The sequence below is a fragment of the Chroicocephalus ridibundus genome, chromosome 2, assembly GCF_963924245.1.
Source record: "Chroicocephalus ridibundus chromosome 2, bChrRid1.1, whole genome shotgun sequence".
NCBI classification, from domain to species: Eukaryota; Metazoa; Chordata; class Aves; order Charadriiformes; family Laridae; genus Chroicocephalus; species Chroicocephalus ridibundus.
In genome coordinates, this window is record NC_086285.1 from 11,383,260 (window position 1) to 11,404,584 (window position 21,325).

Here is a 21,325-nt window from a genome sequence, read left to right on the forward strand (position 1 = left end):
TATATTCATGGGGATTTAACGTTATTAGGATCGCAATGATTCAAAGAAGCTTGGTTTCCACCTCTGCTCCTGCTTTTTTCTTTAGGGTTTTATCATGTACTATTTTGAAAAGCTCTGAATAAGCCAAGCATATTTTCTAGTTATATTTTTGCTACTGTATTTGATCTTCATATAATAAACTGAAAGCTTCAAAGATAAGTACTTGAAGGGATTAGAAAGTTTATTTAATTTGATTACAGTCTTAAGGTATTTCTAACTACCTTTACACAAGCAACTAAAGATGTATGTCATACAAAGCCATAAACCAAGACGTTGTCAGCCCACTGGTGTGAAAAATAAGGCTCTTTGTCTTTCTGTTGTCCTAGGAGATGGAAGATAGGAAATGCACAAGATTCTGGGAATGTGAAAAGGGTGAGAACACTAAAAAAGCACAATAAAATTTATCTTTGCAAAATGTTTTTAGTAAGACCTATTAGATATACTTTTAACGTACTTACACTTGTAGCGAAATCACTACCTTCTGTGTATTGAGCCATTTTATATACTTCCTAATTAGATATAACTGCTCAGAGTAATTGAACATAAATTATTTAGCTGGTGGTCTTTAGATTTTCTGGGGTTTATTAGGATGAAGAAATATCAAACACTGCTTTACATATACTCACTTCAGTCCTGGAACATCCAGAAGATTGGTCAGTCCAGTCCAGTTAATTTCCAAAAGCTGTGAAGTACAGAGAAAAGAAGGGGAAGGAAAAAGAAAAAAAAAAAGGAAAGAAAAAAGAAAAGCAACTTAGAATTCACAAAACTGAAGAAATAAACCTGATCGCTATAGATTCTGATCAGTTGAGAGTTAATAATCAGTTTCCAGGATTTTCTTAAACAGAAACCCAAAACCTCTTCCATCCTAAATAATTTTTAGCCATCGTTTTTAAAAGTTATAAGAACAACTCTCTATCCTCTTATCTACCCTTTCACACAAACATGTAAATACACACGTACACACCCCCAACATACATGTGTACATAGTATCTACTACATACAACCAATATCAAATAACAAAATATGGTCCTATTTTCTGGAGAAATCTTTTCATATTCACCATAGACCTGTTACAGATGAACAGTCACCAAAATGAATTTACAAAGTATAATAAGCTGATGAATAAACCCATTTGAGATCAGGAAGATAAGAGATCTAGAAGACATAACGAATGGAAAGAATGAGGATTGGGATTAAAAAAGTGGAAGGACATCATAACAGTTTGCAAACACAAAGGAGGCTGTTTTCAATGACAAAGAGACAAATTCATTTTACCACTGATGCACTAAAGAAGCAAGGTATCAACAGGATTAAGTATTGAAGTGAGAAAAATCGTCAGAAATAATTAATAGGGATAACTCATTGCTAGATCATACATACTTCCTTCACTGAAAATCTTTACAGAATATTAGACCTACAAATGCTATAAAGGTACTTACTGTGTTTCAGGGCCGCTAGCATTAACAATTAAGTTCTAATTTCCTTTTCGATCCTATAATCTTCTAATTCCAGATAACAAAACTCATTGAACTGAGTTTCCTTATCTCCCTTCTCACTGAAAACTCTCTATTAACTGCATAGAAGTTAATTGAATATAAGCAACAAGCAAATCTGAACCCACCCAACTACCACCACGCTTCCAAATACAAATAATCCAATCTAAGAACAACTGCACAAAAAGTTAAAAGGATTTTGAGATTCCCCGGTTAAGAAACTAATTGTGGTTGTTCAGCTAAATGCTGAAAAAAACTAGAAATCTCTACAAGAACATGCGTTGCATCATACAACAAACAGGTACATTAATTTTCCCTTACAAAAAAAAGCACATGCTATTCTATTATAAAGGATCTATCAGTAGTTTATTTAGTGATTTCCTTTGTGAATACTTCGACTAAAGACAACACCTAATACATTTACTTACATCAGGAGCACTGTTAATATACTTTTATAATGGTGGCACAATACTTCAACAATGTTATCTATGAAGCACCTACGAGCCACCAACACGCCCTTGCCACAAAGGCGGCTGACGCCACCCTGGGCTGCATTAGGAGAGCCATTGCCAGCAGGCTGAGGGAGGTGATCCTTCCCCTCTGCTCAGCACTGGCGAGGCCACACCTGGAATGCTTTGCCCAGTTCTGGGCTCCTCACTGCGTGGACATACTGGAGAGAGTCCAACAAAGGGCCTTGAGGGTGATTAAGGGACTGGAGCATCTGTCCTGTGAGGAAAGACCGAGAGAGCTGGGACTGTTTAGCCCAGAGAAGAGAAGGCTCAGGCAGATCTTACTAGTGCCTACAAATACCTGAAGGGAGGGTGCAAAGAATATGGAGCCAGGCTCTTCTCAGTGGAGCCCAGTGACAGGACCGAAGGCAGTGGGTACAAACTGAAACACAGGAGGTTCTCTCTGAACATCAGGAAACACTTTTATACTGTGACTGAGCACTGGCACAGTTTGCCCAGAGAGGCTGTAAACTCTGCTTTTGGAGATACTCAAAAGCCATCTGGACACAGTCCTGGCCAACCTGCTCTAGGTGGCCCTGCCTGAGCAAGGGACCCGGGTTGGACTAGTTGATTTCCAGAGGTCCCTGTCAACCTCAATTATTCTGAATCTGTGAACATATTACAACAGAACACAAACATTTGGCCCCACACAGGGAATAAGACTAGTGTCATTCCTAACACTGCCATTCAGAAGGGTGAATAAACCTACAGACTTTAATAGAATGCTTAAAATTTAGCACTTTCCCTGCTGACATCCATTCAGAAAATTGCTGCAAGGTTTTTCTTAGCCTCCTTTTAATGTATTACAATCCCGTGTCTCTGTATAGGCAGGGAAAAAAAAAGAAACAGAGCCTCCTCTAATATTGGCATCTAACTTAAACTCCAGTGGATGACTGAAAGAAGCTTTCTCTCTGCCTCCATCAGCAAAAGGAGTCCAGTGGAGATCTGCTATATTTCAACATTCAGAAACCAAGGCACCAAAACCAAAAGAATAATAATTTTATACAGATCATTACAGTTTATCTGTTTGCTTCTTTTAAATGCAATTTTCTAAACCCTTCAGGATATTCGTGTTTCCCAGACTCTAAAAGAATGAATGAAACTCAAAACAACTTTTCACTCTGTCATTACAGCATCAGACAGAAGTTAAGAGCTCTCGGAATGACAGCTTAACTTCATGGTTTAGTTCTATTCAATTCATTTTCTTACTTCAGGTTATTTTATATTGCATCGTTAAAATGCAGTAAACAATAAGTTTCTGACAGTTGTATGTATTTCATTATATTTAATTACGACTTCGCATCTGCCCTTTTCCCCTTGCCAATTACAGAGTATTTCCTTTATCCATCCATTTTATATACTGTTTTTTCCCAGGAATCATATTCAATATCTCAACAGATACAATAATGATGAAGTTATGATAGCAGAAAAAAAAAAAAAAATCAACATTGTTCCACTCTGACCCTTAAAAAACACTTTCCCAAAGTATCCACAATAACACAGCAGCAGGACAGAGAACTGAAATGTAAAGCTTTAGACACTTCACTGAACTACAAGTAACATGTTTCCTATAAGCTTAATTCTCTGGCTTTCAAAATAACAGGAGCTTCCTAATAAGATACTACAGAATGATGCTACTGTGAAAACCTAGGTTGATTTTTAAGAGATTTCTAAAACCATATTTTGCAAGTTTCATCAGAAAGTTAATTTTTCCTTTTGATTTACTTTTCAACACAATATCCCAAACAGACACTGAAAATAGTATGTCAGAGAAGGAAAACACATAACAGAATTTTGAACATTTTACTCAATAGCAATAATTTCTTTTTGTAGTTTAGGGCATAGAGAAACAAAAATAAAATACTTCTTGTATTAGTTACTGGTATCACTTATCTTTTAGCCTTTACATCACTGGTGAAATGCACCACTGGCTACATTGAAAATAAAAAAAAAAAGTTTGTCTGCTGGCAATTACATTTCACAATTAAGGTATTTTGTCTTTATAACTAGAATGTTCCAAAGACACCCTCTTACTTAGTCTTTTATTTACTTGATTCTGTGTATTAGAATTCTCTTGCAGGACAAAGTGAAACAAATTATCTTGCATCAAATACTATTTAATATAAATCTGAATTTCCAAGTTCTGTTTCCAGATGTACACAACATTGGATGTAAATGAAATAACCTTATTAAGAAAGATATTCTCCAAATGTAATAGTAGCTCTAGTGGCCAAATTGCATGAACGGGTGGAAATAAATAGCTTTCAAAAAATAAGTTCTGTGATAAAATAACTTATTTTTGGACTCTAGAAATTTTAATGACAAGTATCCTTAGCTAAAGGCTGGAATACCTCTAAGATCCTAACTTTTATAAATACAAGGTAAACAGTTATGGTCTCTTTGCTCTTTTACATGATGTAAACAATGTTAGATGGCTACTCTGCAATTATTCATATCTCTGAAGTTGATATTTGTTCTCATTATAAAATAAAGGGCTTTTAAACACTCAAAAGTGTTACATGAACAACATGGTAGAAATTAATAATTAAAGCACATTTCGTAATAATGAAGCAGATCATATTCTTGCTGCTTGTAAGAACAGTCATTCTAAAATATGCAATAAATATTGACAGCCTTGGATTTAGTTTTCTACTTAAAGTGATACAAACCCTGGCTGAATATGCAATAAATTAGCTAAAAAATTTGTATACACCACCAACTAAATGATGAATGCAATGGTAAAATGTGAGACAATGCTACAGACACAAGCATCTTCAGAAAACTTTTCAAATTGAGTTTGCTTTTCCCTTAATGTGATGCACAGCACACTTGATTTCTGCATAAGTGGGGAGTTCCCTCGACTGGGAAACTGAAAACTTTACAGCCAGGTTTTGGTTTCCATTGCACAAAATATCCCAGAACACTTTTTATCTTCTAACCAAGTGTCACATTTTAAATATAGTTTTGACATTTGCCCATCAGAGCCCCTCCAAGGACTTTCACTGAGACAGTTTCACAAAGTTGAAAATAGATGATTTATTGAATCATCTAACAGAGCTAACAGGTTCAGAATTGCCATTAATAAATGCACTAGCTGCAATAGCACTAATATATGATTTTAAAATTATTTTTCTTTAATTTTTGAATTGTTTATTGATTTTATTATTAATTTTTCTGATATTTTTAAGTCAAAAGAATTGGGATGAATGCTGGGAGTAAAAATCATAATCTTGGAGTAAAAATAGTGGTTTAACTAACCATACACAGGCACCTAGTTCCATTTGAGATCCATTAGGATATAGAAACAGAATAGCTGGTGTTGGAAAACATCTCAAGATGATTCAGTCTAATGCTCCTTCTCAAAGTGGAATCAGCTAGTGCAGATTGCTCAGAGCCATGTCCAGTTGGGTTTGGAATATCTCCACGGATGGAGACACCACAACCTCTCTGGGTAACCTGCTCCAGTGTTCAATCACCCCTACAGTTAAAAAATAAAAAAATAATAACAATTCTTTATGTTTAAAAGGAATTTATTGTACTTCAGTTTGTGCCCATTGCCTCTTATCCTGTCACCAGAAACCATTGAGAAGAGTCTGTCTCCATTGTCTTTACTTCCACCATCAGGTATTTATATACACTGACAACATCCCCCTGAACTTTCTCTTCTCCAGACTAAACAAGCCCAGCTCTTGCAGCCTCTCCTTGTATGAGAAATGCTCCACTCTCTTACTTGTATTTGTAGCCCTCTGTTAGGCTCACTCCAGTAGGTCCATCTTGCTCTTGTACTGGGGAGCCCAGAATTGGACTCAGCACCCCAGATGTGCCTCACCAGTGCTGTGCAGAGAGGAAAAATCACCATCCTCAACCAGCTGGCAATGCTCTTCCCAACGCAGCCCAGGGTGCTGTTGGCTGCCTTTGCCATAAGGCCATATTGCTGACTTGTCTTCACCTTTTTGTCTACCAGGACACCCCAGATCTTTTTCTGCAAAGCTGCTCTCCAGCCGGTCAGTCCCCAGCCTGTCCTGGTACATGGGGCTATTCCTTCCCAGGCACAGGAATTTGCATTTCACTTTGTTGAACTTCATAAGATTCCTTTTGGTGCATTTCTCCAGCTTGTCACGGTCCCTCTGAAGAGCAGCAAAACTATCTGGTGCACCAACCACTCTTTCTAGTTTTAAGCAAGAAAACTTGCTGAGGGTGCACTCTGTCCCGCCACCCAGAACAGCCATGAAGAAGTATTGGCTCCCAAATTTACTCCAGGCCATACCACTACTGACCATCCTCTAGCTAGACTTCACGTCATTGACCACAACATATTGAGCCCAAAAGTTCAGCCAATCAAGCTCATTGCCCACTTATCTAGTCTGTACTTCATCAGTTTACCTATGAGGATGTTGCAGAAGATGGCATCAAAAGCTTTACTTATGTCAAGATATCCAGCAGCCATTGCCCTCCCCTCATCTACTAAGCCAGCCTTCTTATCATAGAGGGCTATTGGCTTGGTTAACTGTGATTTCCTGTTCATAAACCCATCCTGACTACTCCCAGTCACTTTCTTGTCCCTTCTTCCTTACCAGCATGATTGAGATCACTGTGCCCTTGAATCGTGTCCCTGTGCCCTTGAATCGCCCCCAGAGGCATGCAGTCACACTTGATGTTTTCTAGACTTCCCCTGGAAGTGGTGTTGGTGCCCAAATGGAAGAGCAGCAGTGGACAATAGTCTGAAGTCCAGACAAGCTTTAACAGCTGACAACATCCTGAATCTGAGACCCAGGCAAACAGCAAACCTCACAAGACAATACATCAAGATGGCAGACGGGGGCTTCTGTCCCCTAAGGCAGGGAGTTGCTCAGTGCTGTCACTTGCTACTTCCTCCTGGTGCTTCAGTGTGCCTCAGGCTCTGCTGGCTCAGATGCTCCCAAGCCGTCCTCTGCTACACTGGTCCTGAATCTCTTCAATAGTTGCAAATCTGCAGGTGGGGTAGGAGTCATCTTCCTTGCGCCAGAAATTTTCCAGCTTTCCCCATCATGGAAGAATCCCAATAGTAGTAGCATAATAGTGTCTCCAGAAGGTCAGAGGTCATGTTTCAGGTGTCCCTCCCTCTACAGAGAATCACACTAGATGCATGTGTGAGGATAACTAAATTCAGCCTAAGCCATCTACTTGTTCATACACATTTGTCATATCTGAAATCAGACTGTCAGAACCTAAAGTGAAAAATACTATTGTTAGTAGTTGTACAGAGACTGTACAGAGCCCAGCACAGAGACTGCTGACTTCCATCAGTCTTCAGGTGAAAGCATGAAGATACCATTGGCCCCAGTACCATTTTGTATTCAATGTCTTTTTAAAGATATCTCATTAAACACTAGTTTTGCCCACTTTCCATTAGAGTACTAGCAGGATTATTTTTAGCGAGAAAAGGCTAACCTACCTTATACAAGACTCAGTACATGCTTGAGCACATAATATGGAGGAACTGATGTGCTGTGGAATTCACATCACCACTTACTACAGTGTTATTTGACTATGTATCCATCCTCTAATAAACATACTGAAAGTTTGACAAGTACATGTGAAAGTTTCCTATACTTCTGAAAACACTGATTTTTAGAAAATGCTTTTGAGACACTTAGGTTATCAGGCTCATTTTCAAACAGACAAGAAGGCAGCTAAAATCACTTGTCCAGTTCGCTTAAGAGCCAGTGTTTACACAAAACCTCTGCCTTTCTTCCGTCAAATTTATCTGCTATTAGCATATAATGCCTCTACCAATTATAGGTCAGGATGTCAGCCAAGCACTTACAAGAAATTGTGCATGAGAGATGAACACAACCATTAGGAAAACAGTTTTGTAATTAACATCTTCAACAAGGGAATGCACCACTGTTAACTGGATTGGGAAAGATCCTCTTCAGGAAGGTGGGATGCTCAGGCATTTGCTAAGGCACATCTAGTTATGCAATGCTAGCAAGGCCAAGTGGCAGTAATACCTTCAGGAGTGGATGAGATCTTACCTAAAACTCATACAGTACACTGAACACTCCTGGGTTTGTTGTTTTTGTGGGTTTTTTTAAGGTGTTACGATTTCTTTTCTACATGAATATCAATTTAAAGTTATCAGAAATAATTTGTTGTAACATAGGTTATTTTATATTGGTATGTAAGTTTACTTGTACAGTTCTACAAAAACTATGAGCTAGGACACACGGAACATTTACATTCAAGAAAACTGACAGCAAATTCGGTGTATTCGTCTTTGAAAATTAATGGCGTAAATTATTAGTATTTGTTTTCAAATGTTATGTTCACCTTAACTCTGAAAAAAGTTAAGAAATAAATAATTGAACCAGGATGAGAAGTCCAACTTAGCATGAATAACTTTGGTCTTGCACAACTTCCTCAATCCTGCAAATTAACAAATGTTTAAGTAATACAACATACAAGTAGCTTGGTAGTAGCTGATAAGACTAACCGCAACTTGTGTTTGCAGAGTATCTCACGTTCTAATAACAAGTTTTGACATTACATTATGTTACACTTTAAATATCTACAGAGGCTACCAAGGCTCTGGAAAAAGTAATTTTATCCTCTTTTGAGACAAAGAACCCAGTTTATTACACGATTTCTTCCCTTTTTCGTAGGCAAATGAGAAGGCAAATACAGACCATAAATACCTCAAAAAAGCAGTCCCTATCCTAAAGTGTTCATAGCTGCATCCCATGTTTAACAGTTTTGCATACTGATGTTTTCAGAATAGAAATGAGAAAATATTTGCATTTCCTTTTGATTTTTTCATGCTTTGTTTAGTATATTCCATACAGAAGTTAACAAGGCAAACTCCTGTCCTGTCTCCTAAATAGACTTAACCAAATTAAATGAGTTGAGCAACATAATGGATGTTGAAATTCAGCATTGAGAAACATCTCCTACACTAAACTGAAACGTATATCATTGTGGTTTTTATATTAACTGCCACAACCCAAAACAAAGAATAACCTATGAGATACCATTAAGAACTGAAAGATTTTCATCTTATGTGACCAAAAAGCATTTCAAAATGTTGCAACACAGCATATGAAACACATACAGTGCTTATGGTACAATTTCACTATCAATACTTATTATTACACACTTCTCAAAAACACGGCTACCGATTCATTCTGTCATCAGTCCTTAGGATCTGAAGCATGTCAAAAAAAATAATTACAGAAAAAATTGAAAAAATAGTGCTACTAAGTGTGGCCATTTAGACAAGAAATGCAATTAGTCCCTCTATTATCAGAAACTTCTATTCATCCCCTTATTGTACAGGAATAAATAGAAAGACAGAGGTCAGTTTCAGAAATGTTAAAGACAAATCCTTTTCCATTCAAAGTTGGAGGTAAGAAGTTAAAAAACACTCCTAAGGCTAAGCACTTTACAGGATTATTAGAAGAGATTTGCAAATAAATCTTAAGCCATGAAACGTTTTGGAAGAAATACAAGCCTTCAGACTCCTGGCATAAATCAAGCTTTAACTATTTGGGCTTTGAAGGTAAGCCAAGATTTGTTATGTTTGTTCACCACAGTTGCTTCCTTTCCAGTTCAACCAGAGGAGCCCAGGAGCAATGAAGCACACTGATACCACTGCAGTAACACACGCTCTCTAATCTCAGTCCACCGATATTAGTGACAGATGCTTTTTTCTTTTCATGTTTCTTTGGTTTTGGTGTTCTCCCCACCGCCACCACCTCCCACATTCCTCTCAAAGTTTTTTCCAGTCTGCACTTTTGGCTTCCAAACTTAATCAGACTTCAGCATAAGATACACCTTTTGTAACATAAGAAAAGAAGAGTTTTCCATAAAGCAACAAGTTCAGGCAAAAAACGCTTATACCTGCAGTTCTATGGAAATAGCACTGACAGCAGACAAGCTCTCAGTAGAAAGAGAAGAAAGTAGTCAAAGGATTGCTTGATACACAAGAGGGAGCCCTTCCAGCCACAGTCCAGACAAACAACAAGGATTTTCATTCCATATTTTGGGCATTACCATGCCATGACTCGCTGGAGAGGAAAAAGGACTCACTGACTTGTGGTTCTGACAGTAAGGTAAAGCAATGCCACCACCCCATCAAACTGACGAACCCTATGGAGAAAAAGGGAGCAAGCAAAAGACTTCTAGCTGATGAATCATTTTTTGAAACACTGGATATAAAAAATTCCACACTTAAAAAAAGGCTTTGGCCTATAAGTCTCCAAAGTAGCTCAACAATATCATTTCCTTCTCTGTCACCACTTTGAGCAACGCATAATTCTCTTAGTTTAGCTAAATTCGGGGAACGCCAGCTGGTTCTCTGCAGCAGGACTAACAGGGCACTGGAAAGACTGTGTTCAGGATTTGTCACCGAGTGAAACTCTGCCAGGAGCCAGGAATGATGCGGTGCCTTTCCACAACACACTGCAACCGAGAGAGGAGATATGCCTTGCAGAGCCTGCTACCAGCCAGCGCTCTGGCCTAGAGGGATGTTTCAGACACCAGTTACACTTTCCGATGAAGCAGTCAGTACGTGTGTCATGTTACTCAAAGCTCTTTCAGTTGTTCCCCTGCTCAGAACAGTGAAAACAAATTTTGTTTCCTCCCTGGAAACCAAGAAATTTGTGTCTTATCAAGGCTCTGTACTGAGAACTAATGCAACACACGCTAAAGCGTACTGGTACCAAGACACGAATTCTTGTTACTCCTGAAAATATTTTGTTACCGAAGTTGGAGAGAAGGGAAAGGAACACAAAATCTTTATGTGGGGAACCAGTGATCGTCCAACATTGTTAACAGCTAAAATTGATTAGACATCTTCGTACTCCTAGGGTACAGTGACTCTGTTATTGGACCTGCTAATATTCCACTAACAAAACATGTCTACATTTAAATATGGACTTTGTCCAAAGCTCATGTTCATGGGCTGTCCTAGGCTTACTGGCTTTGGCCCTGAGCTGGTGGTAGAGGTAGCCAGACTATTGCTATTCCCTTTCTTCCTTACATCTTTTATTCACAGTATTTGAGATTTTCAAGTATGCTTAAAAAAAAAAAAAAAGAGCCCTAAAATCCACAGACACTGGAATTGGGCTACACAACATAGTGGCAGAAGCATCAGGAAAAGTGGCAATTTTCCAAAGCTTATTCCAGAGAGAGCTTGCAAAAAACAGAAATGGAATACCTCCATATATTCTTTACATGTAAGAGATGGAGAAAGTTGGTTACGTGTAATGCTTATTAATCATCTGGAAAAGTGATGGTAAAGAGAACTGTAAAACAAAACAAAAGAATTTGATAATTGCCATGCTGCTGCTTCTATTTCAAGAGACTATGAAAAAGATCAAGAGCATCTAATGTGCAAGGTGTGTATTTTAATGTTGATAAAGCAAAATAATGCAAATGAATAAACACACATTATTCAAATTCACCATTGGGGAAATAGCCATGCAGATGTCACAGTAAACACATCAAGCTCTACTTCAATCTGTTACTACATGAATGAGTTTAATAAATCCCTGAATAAGTTAGACACAACAGAGAAAAAGTGTCAGGATGCATAAGTAGTAGAGACAAGAAATTCTGGTGTTCATGTGTGTTTAAACAAACAGTAATAGAACAATATTCATAAAACTCTGTGAAGTTGGGGTTTTAACTAAGAGGGAAAATAAGGAATACAAGTTAGAATTGAAAGGACAAACTTATTCACCTTTTGTTAAAATGCAAAAAAACAGAATATTGTGAAGATGTGACTTACACTTCCATTTATTACGTGCAACAGAAAAAAAAACCAAACAAGTCCAGCAAGCAGTGATCCTTTCAAACTTCCTGGTAAAACTCACCACTGAAGATAATACATAAGTAGAAGCCATTTTTAAAAGCTAATCATGTAACAGTTTTTACTCTTCTGAACAGAGAAAGTAACAGCTCAGTTCATTTTTTCTATTCTGTTCAGTCACAGACTTATACTGGTTGTATGGCATGCAAGCGGGATGGACGACTGCCTCCAGTTCTGCACCAAAATTCATTTCTTTTATGATATTCACAATTATTTTGTGATTTCTTCTGTGTTACATAGAAAGGGTTTTAAAAAGCATATCTATCCCTGCAGCCTATAAGAAAAGGCAGGCTAAAATTTTGTGAGCATTTTTACATGTTTGGTATTCTCCATAACATAGATGCCTTTACAAAGAGAAAAGAATGTACTGGAAGGTAGAATATATAGGGCCATTACTGAAGTTCACACCAGCACAAAAAGCAGCCTCTAAACACTGCCAACCTTGTGGCTTGGTTTGGCTGCCATAAGCATTAATAATTCTCAGAAGAGAAGCCACAAAGTATTTTAAAATCCTGATGAACAACTTCCTGCTAATCAACTTACGGAAGTGTAAGATTTCTGCAGGACGAATTTAAAGTCTGCTACAGGGTACGATGATATGATTCCATGGGACGAGTTGTGTTTCTTCTCAGAAATTTATTATAAGAAGGGGACTAACATGCCGCCCTCTGTTACTTGTGAATGTTCATGCAGAAACACAGTACAATTTGTCTGATCGTAGAGCACAGCCCATTAGCACTACAATGCCAAAGTGCTAACATCACTGTAATAATTTAATAAGTAACATTATCCAGTGTATTTCCCCAGTAATAATAATAATAAATTCAGCCACTCAAACAAAGCCTGACTACAGATTACCACAGAAAGTGGAAATCACACCAGTTTTCATCATTGCTATAGGAAACAGAGCATATCTCTGCACAGTAACTGTGTTTAACAGTGGTTTTTTCAGTGGTAACTGTCTAAAGATTTAAGTGAGACAATTGCTACAGAGATAAAAATGTATAGTTATGGGGGTAAGAGACAGAGCAGGCAAGTTCTTGAGTTAAAGGTGACCAGAAGGATCACAGCTGGTCTTACAAAATCCAGTGCACCCCGCTATTCTCCATAATGTTAAATACTTAAAACTACCATTCAAGCTGGTTCCCTCTACTTTCTACTGCTTTCTACCCTTCTACTAGTCCTGCATTTCAGTTCATGCCGTCACAGTAGTACTGACACGCTCCTGACTCCCTAGGGAGCCAGCTCAAGATGCTCAAATACACCTGAAGGACAGGAAACTAGTCACTTCTTGTGTGTTCAATATTCTGCCAGCTGACGTCCTTTGACCAGCTTCCTTCAGGAGCAGAAGTTTCAAGACCAGTATAAGAGAGACAGTAACATTGAATGGGAAGGCACAGGGAGAGAAGAATATGGTATTATGTAAGTACCAACTGTGGTGGCCCTTAAAACATTCCATAAGCCATCAAAATAAAAATTAACAAAATTTAAGTTATAGCAAATAATAAGTATACAAAGTAACAGTGCAAATCACTTTGATTTTATAAGCAACTGGACTAATTATTAACAAATATGATTATAGCAGTAGCTATGCTTCAGAATGTATCCAGGTGTTCCACAAACCCCTTTAAAAGAGGTTAAAAAGTTTTGAAGCAACAATACTGACAGTCTCACTTGGTATGAAGGCATTTTTGATCAACTAAAAACAAACCAAACCAACATTCTTCTGCATTTTACACAACCACTTTGTGGGGTTTTTTTCCAGCCATTGCACTAGGGCCCATTTTTGGTGCAAGCGCTCCTTTTGAGTCTCACTTTCATCAGTATTGATAATTTTGAAAGACACATCCAACACTGAGTTTTCCAAAGGTAGCCAATATTAAATGAAATTAAACCAAGATTAAATAAATCAAAACTACAGGACAGACCCAATCTGTAAAGTGAGTAGAGGGAGAGCAGTGCTCAAGTCAGCAAGTGGAGGGCAAGAGTTTGAATATAAAAATGAGAGCTTTGGAATAGTTGCCCACTTTTCCTGAAAGGCATCCTGTTTTCCAGCCATTGTTTTTTCAGAACAGTAATACTGGTATTTTCATGTGTCTTTTTTTTTGTTTGGTTGTTTTTTTGTTTTGTCGGGGTTTTCTTTTGTTTGCTTTGTTGCTGTTTTTTTTAAAAAGAGAAAAGGGTTAGATTAAGACACACCTTCAATATTAAGTATGTTACTAAACAAGCTTTTGAAAATTAACAATTTGCAGCACATCTGTAAACCATATACACTTCTAAAATGGAACCAAAAAAAATCAAAATAATTAACTATGTGATATTTTGTTCTAAAAGTAAAAAACCTACACACAAAAAGCAGAATTTATGGCAAATACGTATAATGTTAACATAATGAGAAGTAACGTGAAAAACCTTACAAATCCTGACTGTTTACACAGTGCTAACTTCTCTCTAGCATTGAAGCTCAGAGATTTAAAAGACTACTTCAAAACATCAGAATGCACATATTTCTCTTTCTTGAAATCTCTTACATATTTAGACATAATTTGTAAGCTGATGAAACTCTTAGTACCTCGTTCACAATAATAACAACAAAATAGAGTATTTAAAAAGTTTCATATAAAGTAAGAACTCTTGCAGCATCAAAAACTTCATGCATTACTCAGAAATTTGAGACTGGTAAACTCATTAAACAAGTATGTTCAGAACTATTAATTTAGGCAGCGTTGCCTTATATAGTCATTAAGGCCAGCAAACAGATGATACAGAGCAAGAGGATTTGTTGCCAGTTACTTTAGACTGGAAAATATGAGAACAAAATCTAATGCTAGCTGCCAACTAATTCCTCTTCTAACAAAAATACTGAAGAAAAGCTTTCCTTGGCTGCAGCCACTTGCTCTCTAGTAAGAGAGCAGAATTTGGTTATTGCTATAATAAACATTATTTTACATTTTTCTGCAGAAGTTAAAAAAAATAAACACCAAGATGACACACTCCAGTGAGGAGAGACGTCTGCTTGGAAAAAACTAATCGTTCATGTAAAACTGTCAAAATTATGGAGTAATTTGATTCAAAGATACATTTTTTGAACAATCCACCCTTAAGTTTGCTCAGACCTTGACCACTAGTTTAGTTTTTAAATGAATGGAGGGTGAAAAGTCCTTTTAATATTTTTGAAACTGAATACTTTTGGGGAGGGGTTGACTCTTTAATCTTTGTACTCCAGGCTACTTGCCATCCTTTTTTGTCCCACTAAGTCAACCAGGCCCCTAATAAAGTGCCACGGGGGTAGGAATAAAGGCAACGTCTTTCTTTGGACTCTGGACAAAGTCTTTCACAAAGTGACACATTCAGAAAGCTACTGACCACAAACGATAGGTGTTTCATTTGATGTATTTTCAGTTTACCGTCTCAGGTGCAAGTTGTGCGAGTTAAGCACTTTGCAAACGCATGGCACTTGGAGTGGATCAGGGACAGAAAGGACTGGGCACAGGTACCGGAGCTAAAAGTGGACTGCAGAGGTATCTGTCAGCACCAGAAATTAAGGGTTCCGGCAAATGCTACCAGAGTAAAATGCCGGGAGTGGGAAACAGAGGAAGTGTCAGGAACTGCTGCAGATCTCTCCCACCCCATCCCTTGGCCAACAACGCAGCAGTGGCTGCAAGAGGTACTCCAGGAAAGCAGCCCAGACACTGCATCAGGTACCCAGTGAGCCAGGAGAATGGTGTCTGCAGAAGGAGGGCACACTGGTTTCTCTCTCGGTGAGCACAAGACAACTTAGAGAGACTACACAAACTACATTTACAACATGAAGAAAGGTCATTCCAAATCCTGTAGGAAAAAAAATTTAAAGTCTGTGTCCACACAGCTAATCCTTCTCCCTGCTCCTCAAAAATACAGTGTTTGCATTTAACTTGTTTATTCGATGGTCCCTGTGATGAGTGGGGCACTGTACTAAGTCTGGAAATTGTTTGGGAGAGCAGTAAATAGCAAAACAATATCAGAGAGTATGCTAACAATTATGCAGTGCAGACGACCATACGGCAGTGTTCCATCCTTGTCATGGCCCTGCTTAGTTTGTTTATATTAAACATGAACATTAACAGATGCCCTACACTCATACTGCTCAGCCTGAGGATAGAAATGAGGCAAACCTTCAGCAGACATCTTCTAGTGTTTAGGCTCACTTCAAAGAAATCTGTGGAAAATCCAGATTTGGTTCATCCCGATGTACTTCCCCAACACTTTCCAAATAAGAGCAATGATGTTTCATCATTGCATGAACTATTTCACTTTTACAAAAAAAGCTCACTAAATTATCCACAAAACATTTCCAAATTCTTACACGTTTTACTAAGATTTCTGTCCACATTCCCTTACCCAAGCTCAAACAGTTTCTCTAGACAGATGAAACAAGCTACGTGAACGACATGAGTGACACTAGAGGTTCTCCTGAGGCCACACATAAACACCCATCCAAACCTATCTTTTCAATAAGTTAGCAAAAAGTTATCATAGGACGTTTGTTCAAAAGAATTGCGTTACAAGAACGTGTTTTCATTGAATAAGATTATAACATACCTTCTAAAGCTGTTCAAGTAAAGAATATACTCCCACCCTCCAAAACTAGATCAAAGTTTTAGAGTTGCAGACTGCTGAAGAAACCAAGGTGATCAACCTGAGACTGTTTCAAAGTGCCTAAACCCATATACTTGTAATTTACAACCTGGCATAGTCTGAAACTGTTGAATCTTGACATCATAAGTTTGACTGCTTAATTAGAACGTATCCAAGAAACAACAGCTTCCAATGGAAAATGTACTTCTGAGTAAGAGATGGAAACAATTAATTTCCTTAAAGAAGTCTGTGTAGCGTAAGGATTTCCACAGTGTTCACATTTTCTATTAAGCCCTATTACTGGTACTTATTAAAAGCAGTATCAAACTTCAGATTGCTAAAACTGCCTTACACACCCATATACAGCAAAGAATTTTCCACCAGCAAATGCGCTATATGAATTATGTTCTCCTTGATATTCTTCTAAAATAAGATTGTTGCACGGACTTTGCAACATCTGTGAACTTTTCTTGATGCGTTTGTAGATTAAAAATGAAATTTCCTGGAAGTAGTAAAACCTAGACTAGAATCACTGTCAGGTTTTATAAGATTTAATTCAATTTAAAAGGTAGGTATTTGTTCCTCATTTTCAGACACTGAAAATTACATCTGCCATCTGTCCTCTGTTCTTCTACCGATGCTGCATCAAGTTATCAACAGAGATACTGGTACTTGTCAGCCAATCTTACCCGTGAGATTCAGGCTCCAGCTTTTGAAGTGAAATAATCATTCCAAGGTGCAACAATCCACTATCTCTAGTGCCTTATTACAGTGCAAACTTCAAAGATGTATATCTATCATTTTAACACAGAGTTAAATATTGAACTGAAATTGTATGACTATACCAGCCAGGTTCCCAGCTTTCAAAAACTGTATTAGATTCAAACTTCATGCTTACTGTATGTTTAAAAGAACATATTTAAGTTCAGCATAAAAAGACAAGACGTCCATCTAAACAAACTTCTCATGAAAATTATCTGTGTCCGGTAATTTGTGATAGGCCAGAATTCAGAAACTTTTGTGGCCTCAGAAAATTTTCCTTAACTCATTTTCTTTGAATTACTTAGATGACAAAGTTTTCTTCCTCTTCAGTGAGCTAAGAATCATTTTCTTTAATTCTCTTAATTCAAGGGAATTTAAATATATCTGCAATGACTACGAGGTTATTGAACCCTGCAAGAACACACATCATTTTGGTGCCAGACTCCGTGATACAAATTTATATTGGCTGAGCCAAAAAATCCCTACCCACTTTCATTGTTATTTAGGTAGTAAAGAACAGGGAATCCCAGGAAAGATTTCTAAAGTATATCACAGTTGAAATTAAATAAAGAAATCAGGTACTTCTACAAAAAAGGTGGTAAAACACAGTAGAATCCTGTACAAATGCTATAATACCTTGAAAGTCATTTCAGTTTGTCCATAATTATATTATTTAAAATTAAAACCTTTTTTAACTACTAAGAAGTATTTTGACTCCTATTAAGTCATAGTGAACCCTTCTAGGTAATGCTAGTTAGAATGCCCAGGATCTCACCTTCCACAAGACTCTGTAGGTTGGATACAACCTCAAGAGCCCATTTGTGTGAATGGTTCTGGAAGAGCTATACTTATTGTCAATCCTAATGGATGCAGGTCCCATCTGTTCTTAAGAGACATCAGTGACAGAGATTCACAGTGTCTCCAGGCAGCCTAGTGCAGCGCTTTACTATCACTATTATTAAGGCCTTCCCTCATCCGTCTTGTTCAGCCTGAATCAATTATTTGCTAGTCTATTTGCCATGGATTTGCAGAATAGATTGTGCGTTTCTTTTCTGCAAAAGCCTTTCGCGTTTTTGAAGAACATGTTCACCCCAATCTTCTCCAAAGTAAACAATTCCCATTCTTTTGGTCTGTCCTTGAGGGCCAAGTTTATTCTCATCTCCATACTTTGGACACTCTCCAACTGGTCAGCATCTTTGCTGAAGTGCTGTGCCTATAACTGAAAGCATCTTGAGGGTTACCCTCTTGTTTACACATGCCAGTCTAGCTGTATCATTTTCATACCAGCGAGACCTTGTTGGCTCACTTCTGCTTCGCTATTATTCCTGTCCAAACATGCACTTTGGCCTACCAGATATTCCAATTGAATTACGTGATACCCTCTCCCCCTCCAACTTCTGCTGTTTTTGAATTCCATCATTTTGAATTCCAATTCTATCTCACTCAGTGCTTCAACCATTCTCACAACTGGGTGATCAGTAAACGTAATGGAAATTGCCCACCTGCTATCTAGGATAAAAATTTCAGTCATTGTAGTGGGTAATCTCAATACCCCCATTCTGTTTTTAATTTGTGGTAACACCAGCGTGGTTTTCAAAACAATCTTGCACAGATCTTGTGGAATTTTAACTTAGACCATGCTCTCCTGCAGACTGTCATGAAAAACATCAACAAAAGCTTTTTTACAAACAACCTAGATGGTATCTCTTGATCTTCCCTTATCCAGAAGACATGTAAGGAAAATTTGACGGCTTTGACAAAACACACTTTATAATTCCAAAGTAACTATTATTCAACTTGGATTTTTTAAATTCATAAAATTCGTCCACTATTTTTCTGGGAAAATTCAACCAAATGGTAATGAATGCCCAAATTCTTTCCTTTTGCTGCTTAATTCTTGCTCCATCGTTTCCTGACTACTGTCATCAGCACTCTAAAAAGAGCAGAAATATAGATAAAAGAACTTACAGGTTTCCTAAGGAAAAAAAGGGATAGTGCTCCAATTAGGGGCATGTCTCCAATTAGTGGTTCCAGGATAACCCTCATAGTGCCATGGATCTGTAGAAGGGGAGGGGAAAAGAGGCAACAAAGTTGACTTTAGTTCAAGTTTGAAATAAAATTTATTCACTGGCAATGCTCACACTTCTCATTCATTAAATTGACTATGAAGAATTTTATATATATAAGCTTTACCTGTCATCAAACCCCAAAAAATTTAACACAGACACTAAAAATAGTTGGGCTTACAAATTCATTACAGTCATCTGTGTTGGTTTCGGGTTTTTTTTGTTTGTTTGGTGGTGGTTTTTTTTTTTTTTTTTTTTTTTTTTTTTTTTTTTTTTTTTTACACATTTTTTGTGTGTGTATGGTTGGACTTGATGATCTCAAAGGTCCCTTTCCAACCATGAAGAGTCTATGATTCTACGACTCTATGATCTACATGACACTGTGTCATGTTAGTGGTAATTTTGCTAAAAATATGAAGTAGATTATTTATACAGCTCAATGTAAACAAATGTGGTACAACCCAATATAATGGCATCCACAGATACTAGAACAAATGGAGGTAAATGCTTACAGGTATGTCAAGACACACATACACACAAAAAAACATACTATTTTTTGTCATTAGAGAGAGAGATCTGTTATCAGAAAGTTAAGAACATTTCAGAAACAGTATCAGAAGGCAAGGCTACTACTAATAATTGCATCTAAACTAATAATTGCATCTAACACTGAAATATTAAATAAAACAAAATTTTAAGCTCCATGTTCCCTGTACAAACTGACACATCACATGAACATTGGCTTGATGTGAGATTATCTCCATCTTTTCCAGTAGAAAATGTTACATATTTAAAACAGTTCTACATCTGAAAGGAATTTACCCTTCCAGCTAAGTCATGTTACTGAAATTACTATGCAATATCAATATTGTACAACTGAGAAAAAAAACAGTAAGCAACAAAACTACATAATAACTGGTTCCTTCTTATAAACTATTTCGTCAGAAAAATAATGATTCAGTGATGACTCTATATCAAAATCAAAAGAAAAACATTGAATTTCACCTGTATACTTTTCACACCAGCTCGGCAGAAGTACCTCTTGATCTCCAAATCAATTTCACAGTTTCCAACAAAACTAAAACAAAAAAGAAAGCATACATTTAATTTTTAAGGACTAAATTGCAATACTCTGTTAGTTCTGTTTTGCACTGTCATGACAATATATTTTGTATCTCAGTCTATACACAAAAAATGCATGTTAAAACATTCCAACATATAACAAAGTTGATATTGTTAAAAAAATTACATCTCCTCCAAAACATCACCACTGCACTCAAAATCACTCACATTAATACGGAGGTACGTTAACATCTCCAGAAGCATACATAAGAGAAAACACGCAAGTAGCCTTACTTTTGGGAAATAACGGATACAGAATTCACACTCCATTTCAGGAAGGCCCTACATAGGTCTCATTGATAGCACATGTACCCAAATCCACTCTCATCTAATATAATCATGAGAAGCACTAGACAGAGGCGGTTATTTTGCTAAAAATCAAAGTTGTCTGATTTTGTCAAGAGACTTACAAAACCAGTCATGTTTAGAACTTCAATAAACTGGGCATGCTGAGCTAGATGATCCACTAAGCAAGGTTTAATCCAAAAACAGTTGAGCCCTTTTCTGAGGGGAGGGAGGAGACAGGAAGCAAATTAGAAAATAATATATTAAAAACTATGCAGCTCTTCCCAGAACTGCTCTTGGTTCCCATTTTTGGGGATGCAAGGTCAAGGGCTTAAAATTCTGCAGATGTTGCCTTGTATCTCAGGGATAGACTTGTAGAAGATGGTTAAAAAAAGACTCATCTATTTGCTCACGCTACAAGGCTAAAAGATTATTTGCACACAACTTGGACTCAGATTTTAACAGCTGCTTTTCCCAAAGCTCCATGCAGGTCAAGCATGTACCAGCAGAGCTGAGCAGATCTTTTCCCAAAACTGCTGCTGCTGCGAGCCACATTGGGTCTGAAAGAAAACTTATTCTGAG

General features: G+C 37.4%; 1 protein-coding gene across 4 annotated transcripts in view; it reads right to left on the reverse strand.

Annotated features, from left to right (window-relative positions):
- Positions 1 to 21,325, reverse strand: part of ESYT2 (extended synaptotagmin 2) — a 90,231-nt gene that overhangs the window by 31,918 nt on the left and 36,988 nt on the right. For all 4 annotated transcript variants that reach the window (XM_063324429.1, XM_063324428.1, XM_063324427.1 and 1 more), the window contains exons 5-7: positions 20,342 to 20,414; positions 19,239 to 19,328; positions 666 to 721 (exon numbers count right to left, since the gene is read on the reverse strand). In XM_063324429.1, coding sequence (XP_063180499.1) covers positions 666 to 721; positions 19,239 to 19,328; positions 20,342 to 20,414 — 219 coding nt within the window. The remainder of the gene's footprint in view (positions 1 to 665; positions 722 to 19,238; positions 19,329 to 20,341; positions 20,415 to 21,325) is intronic.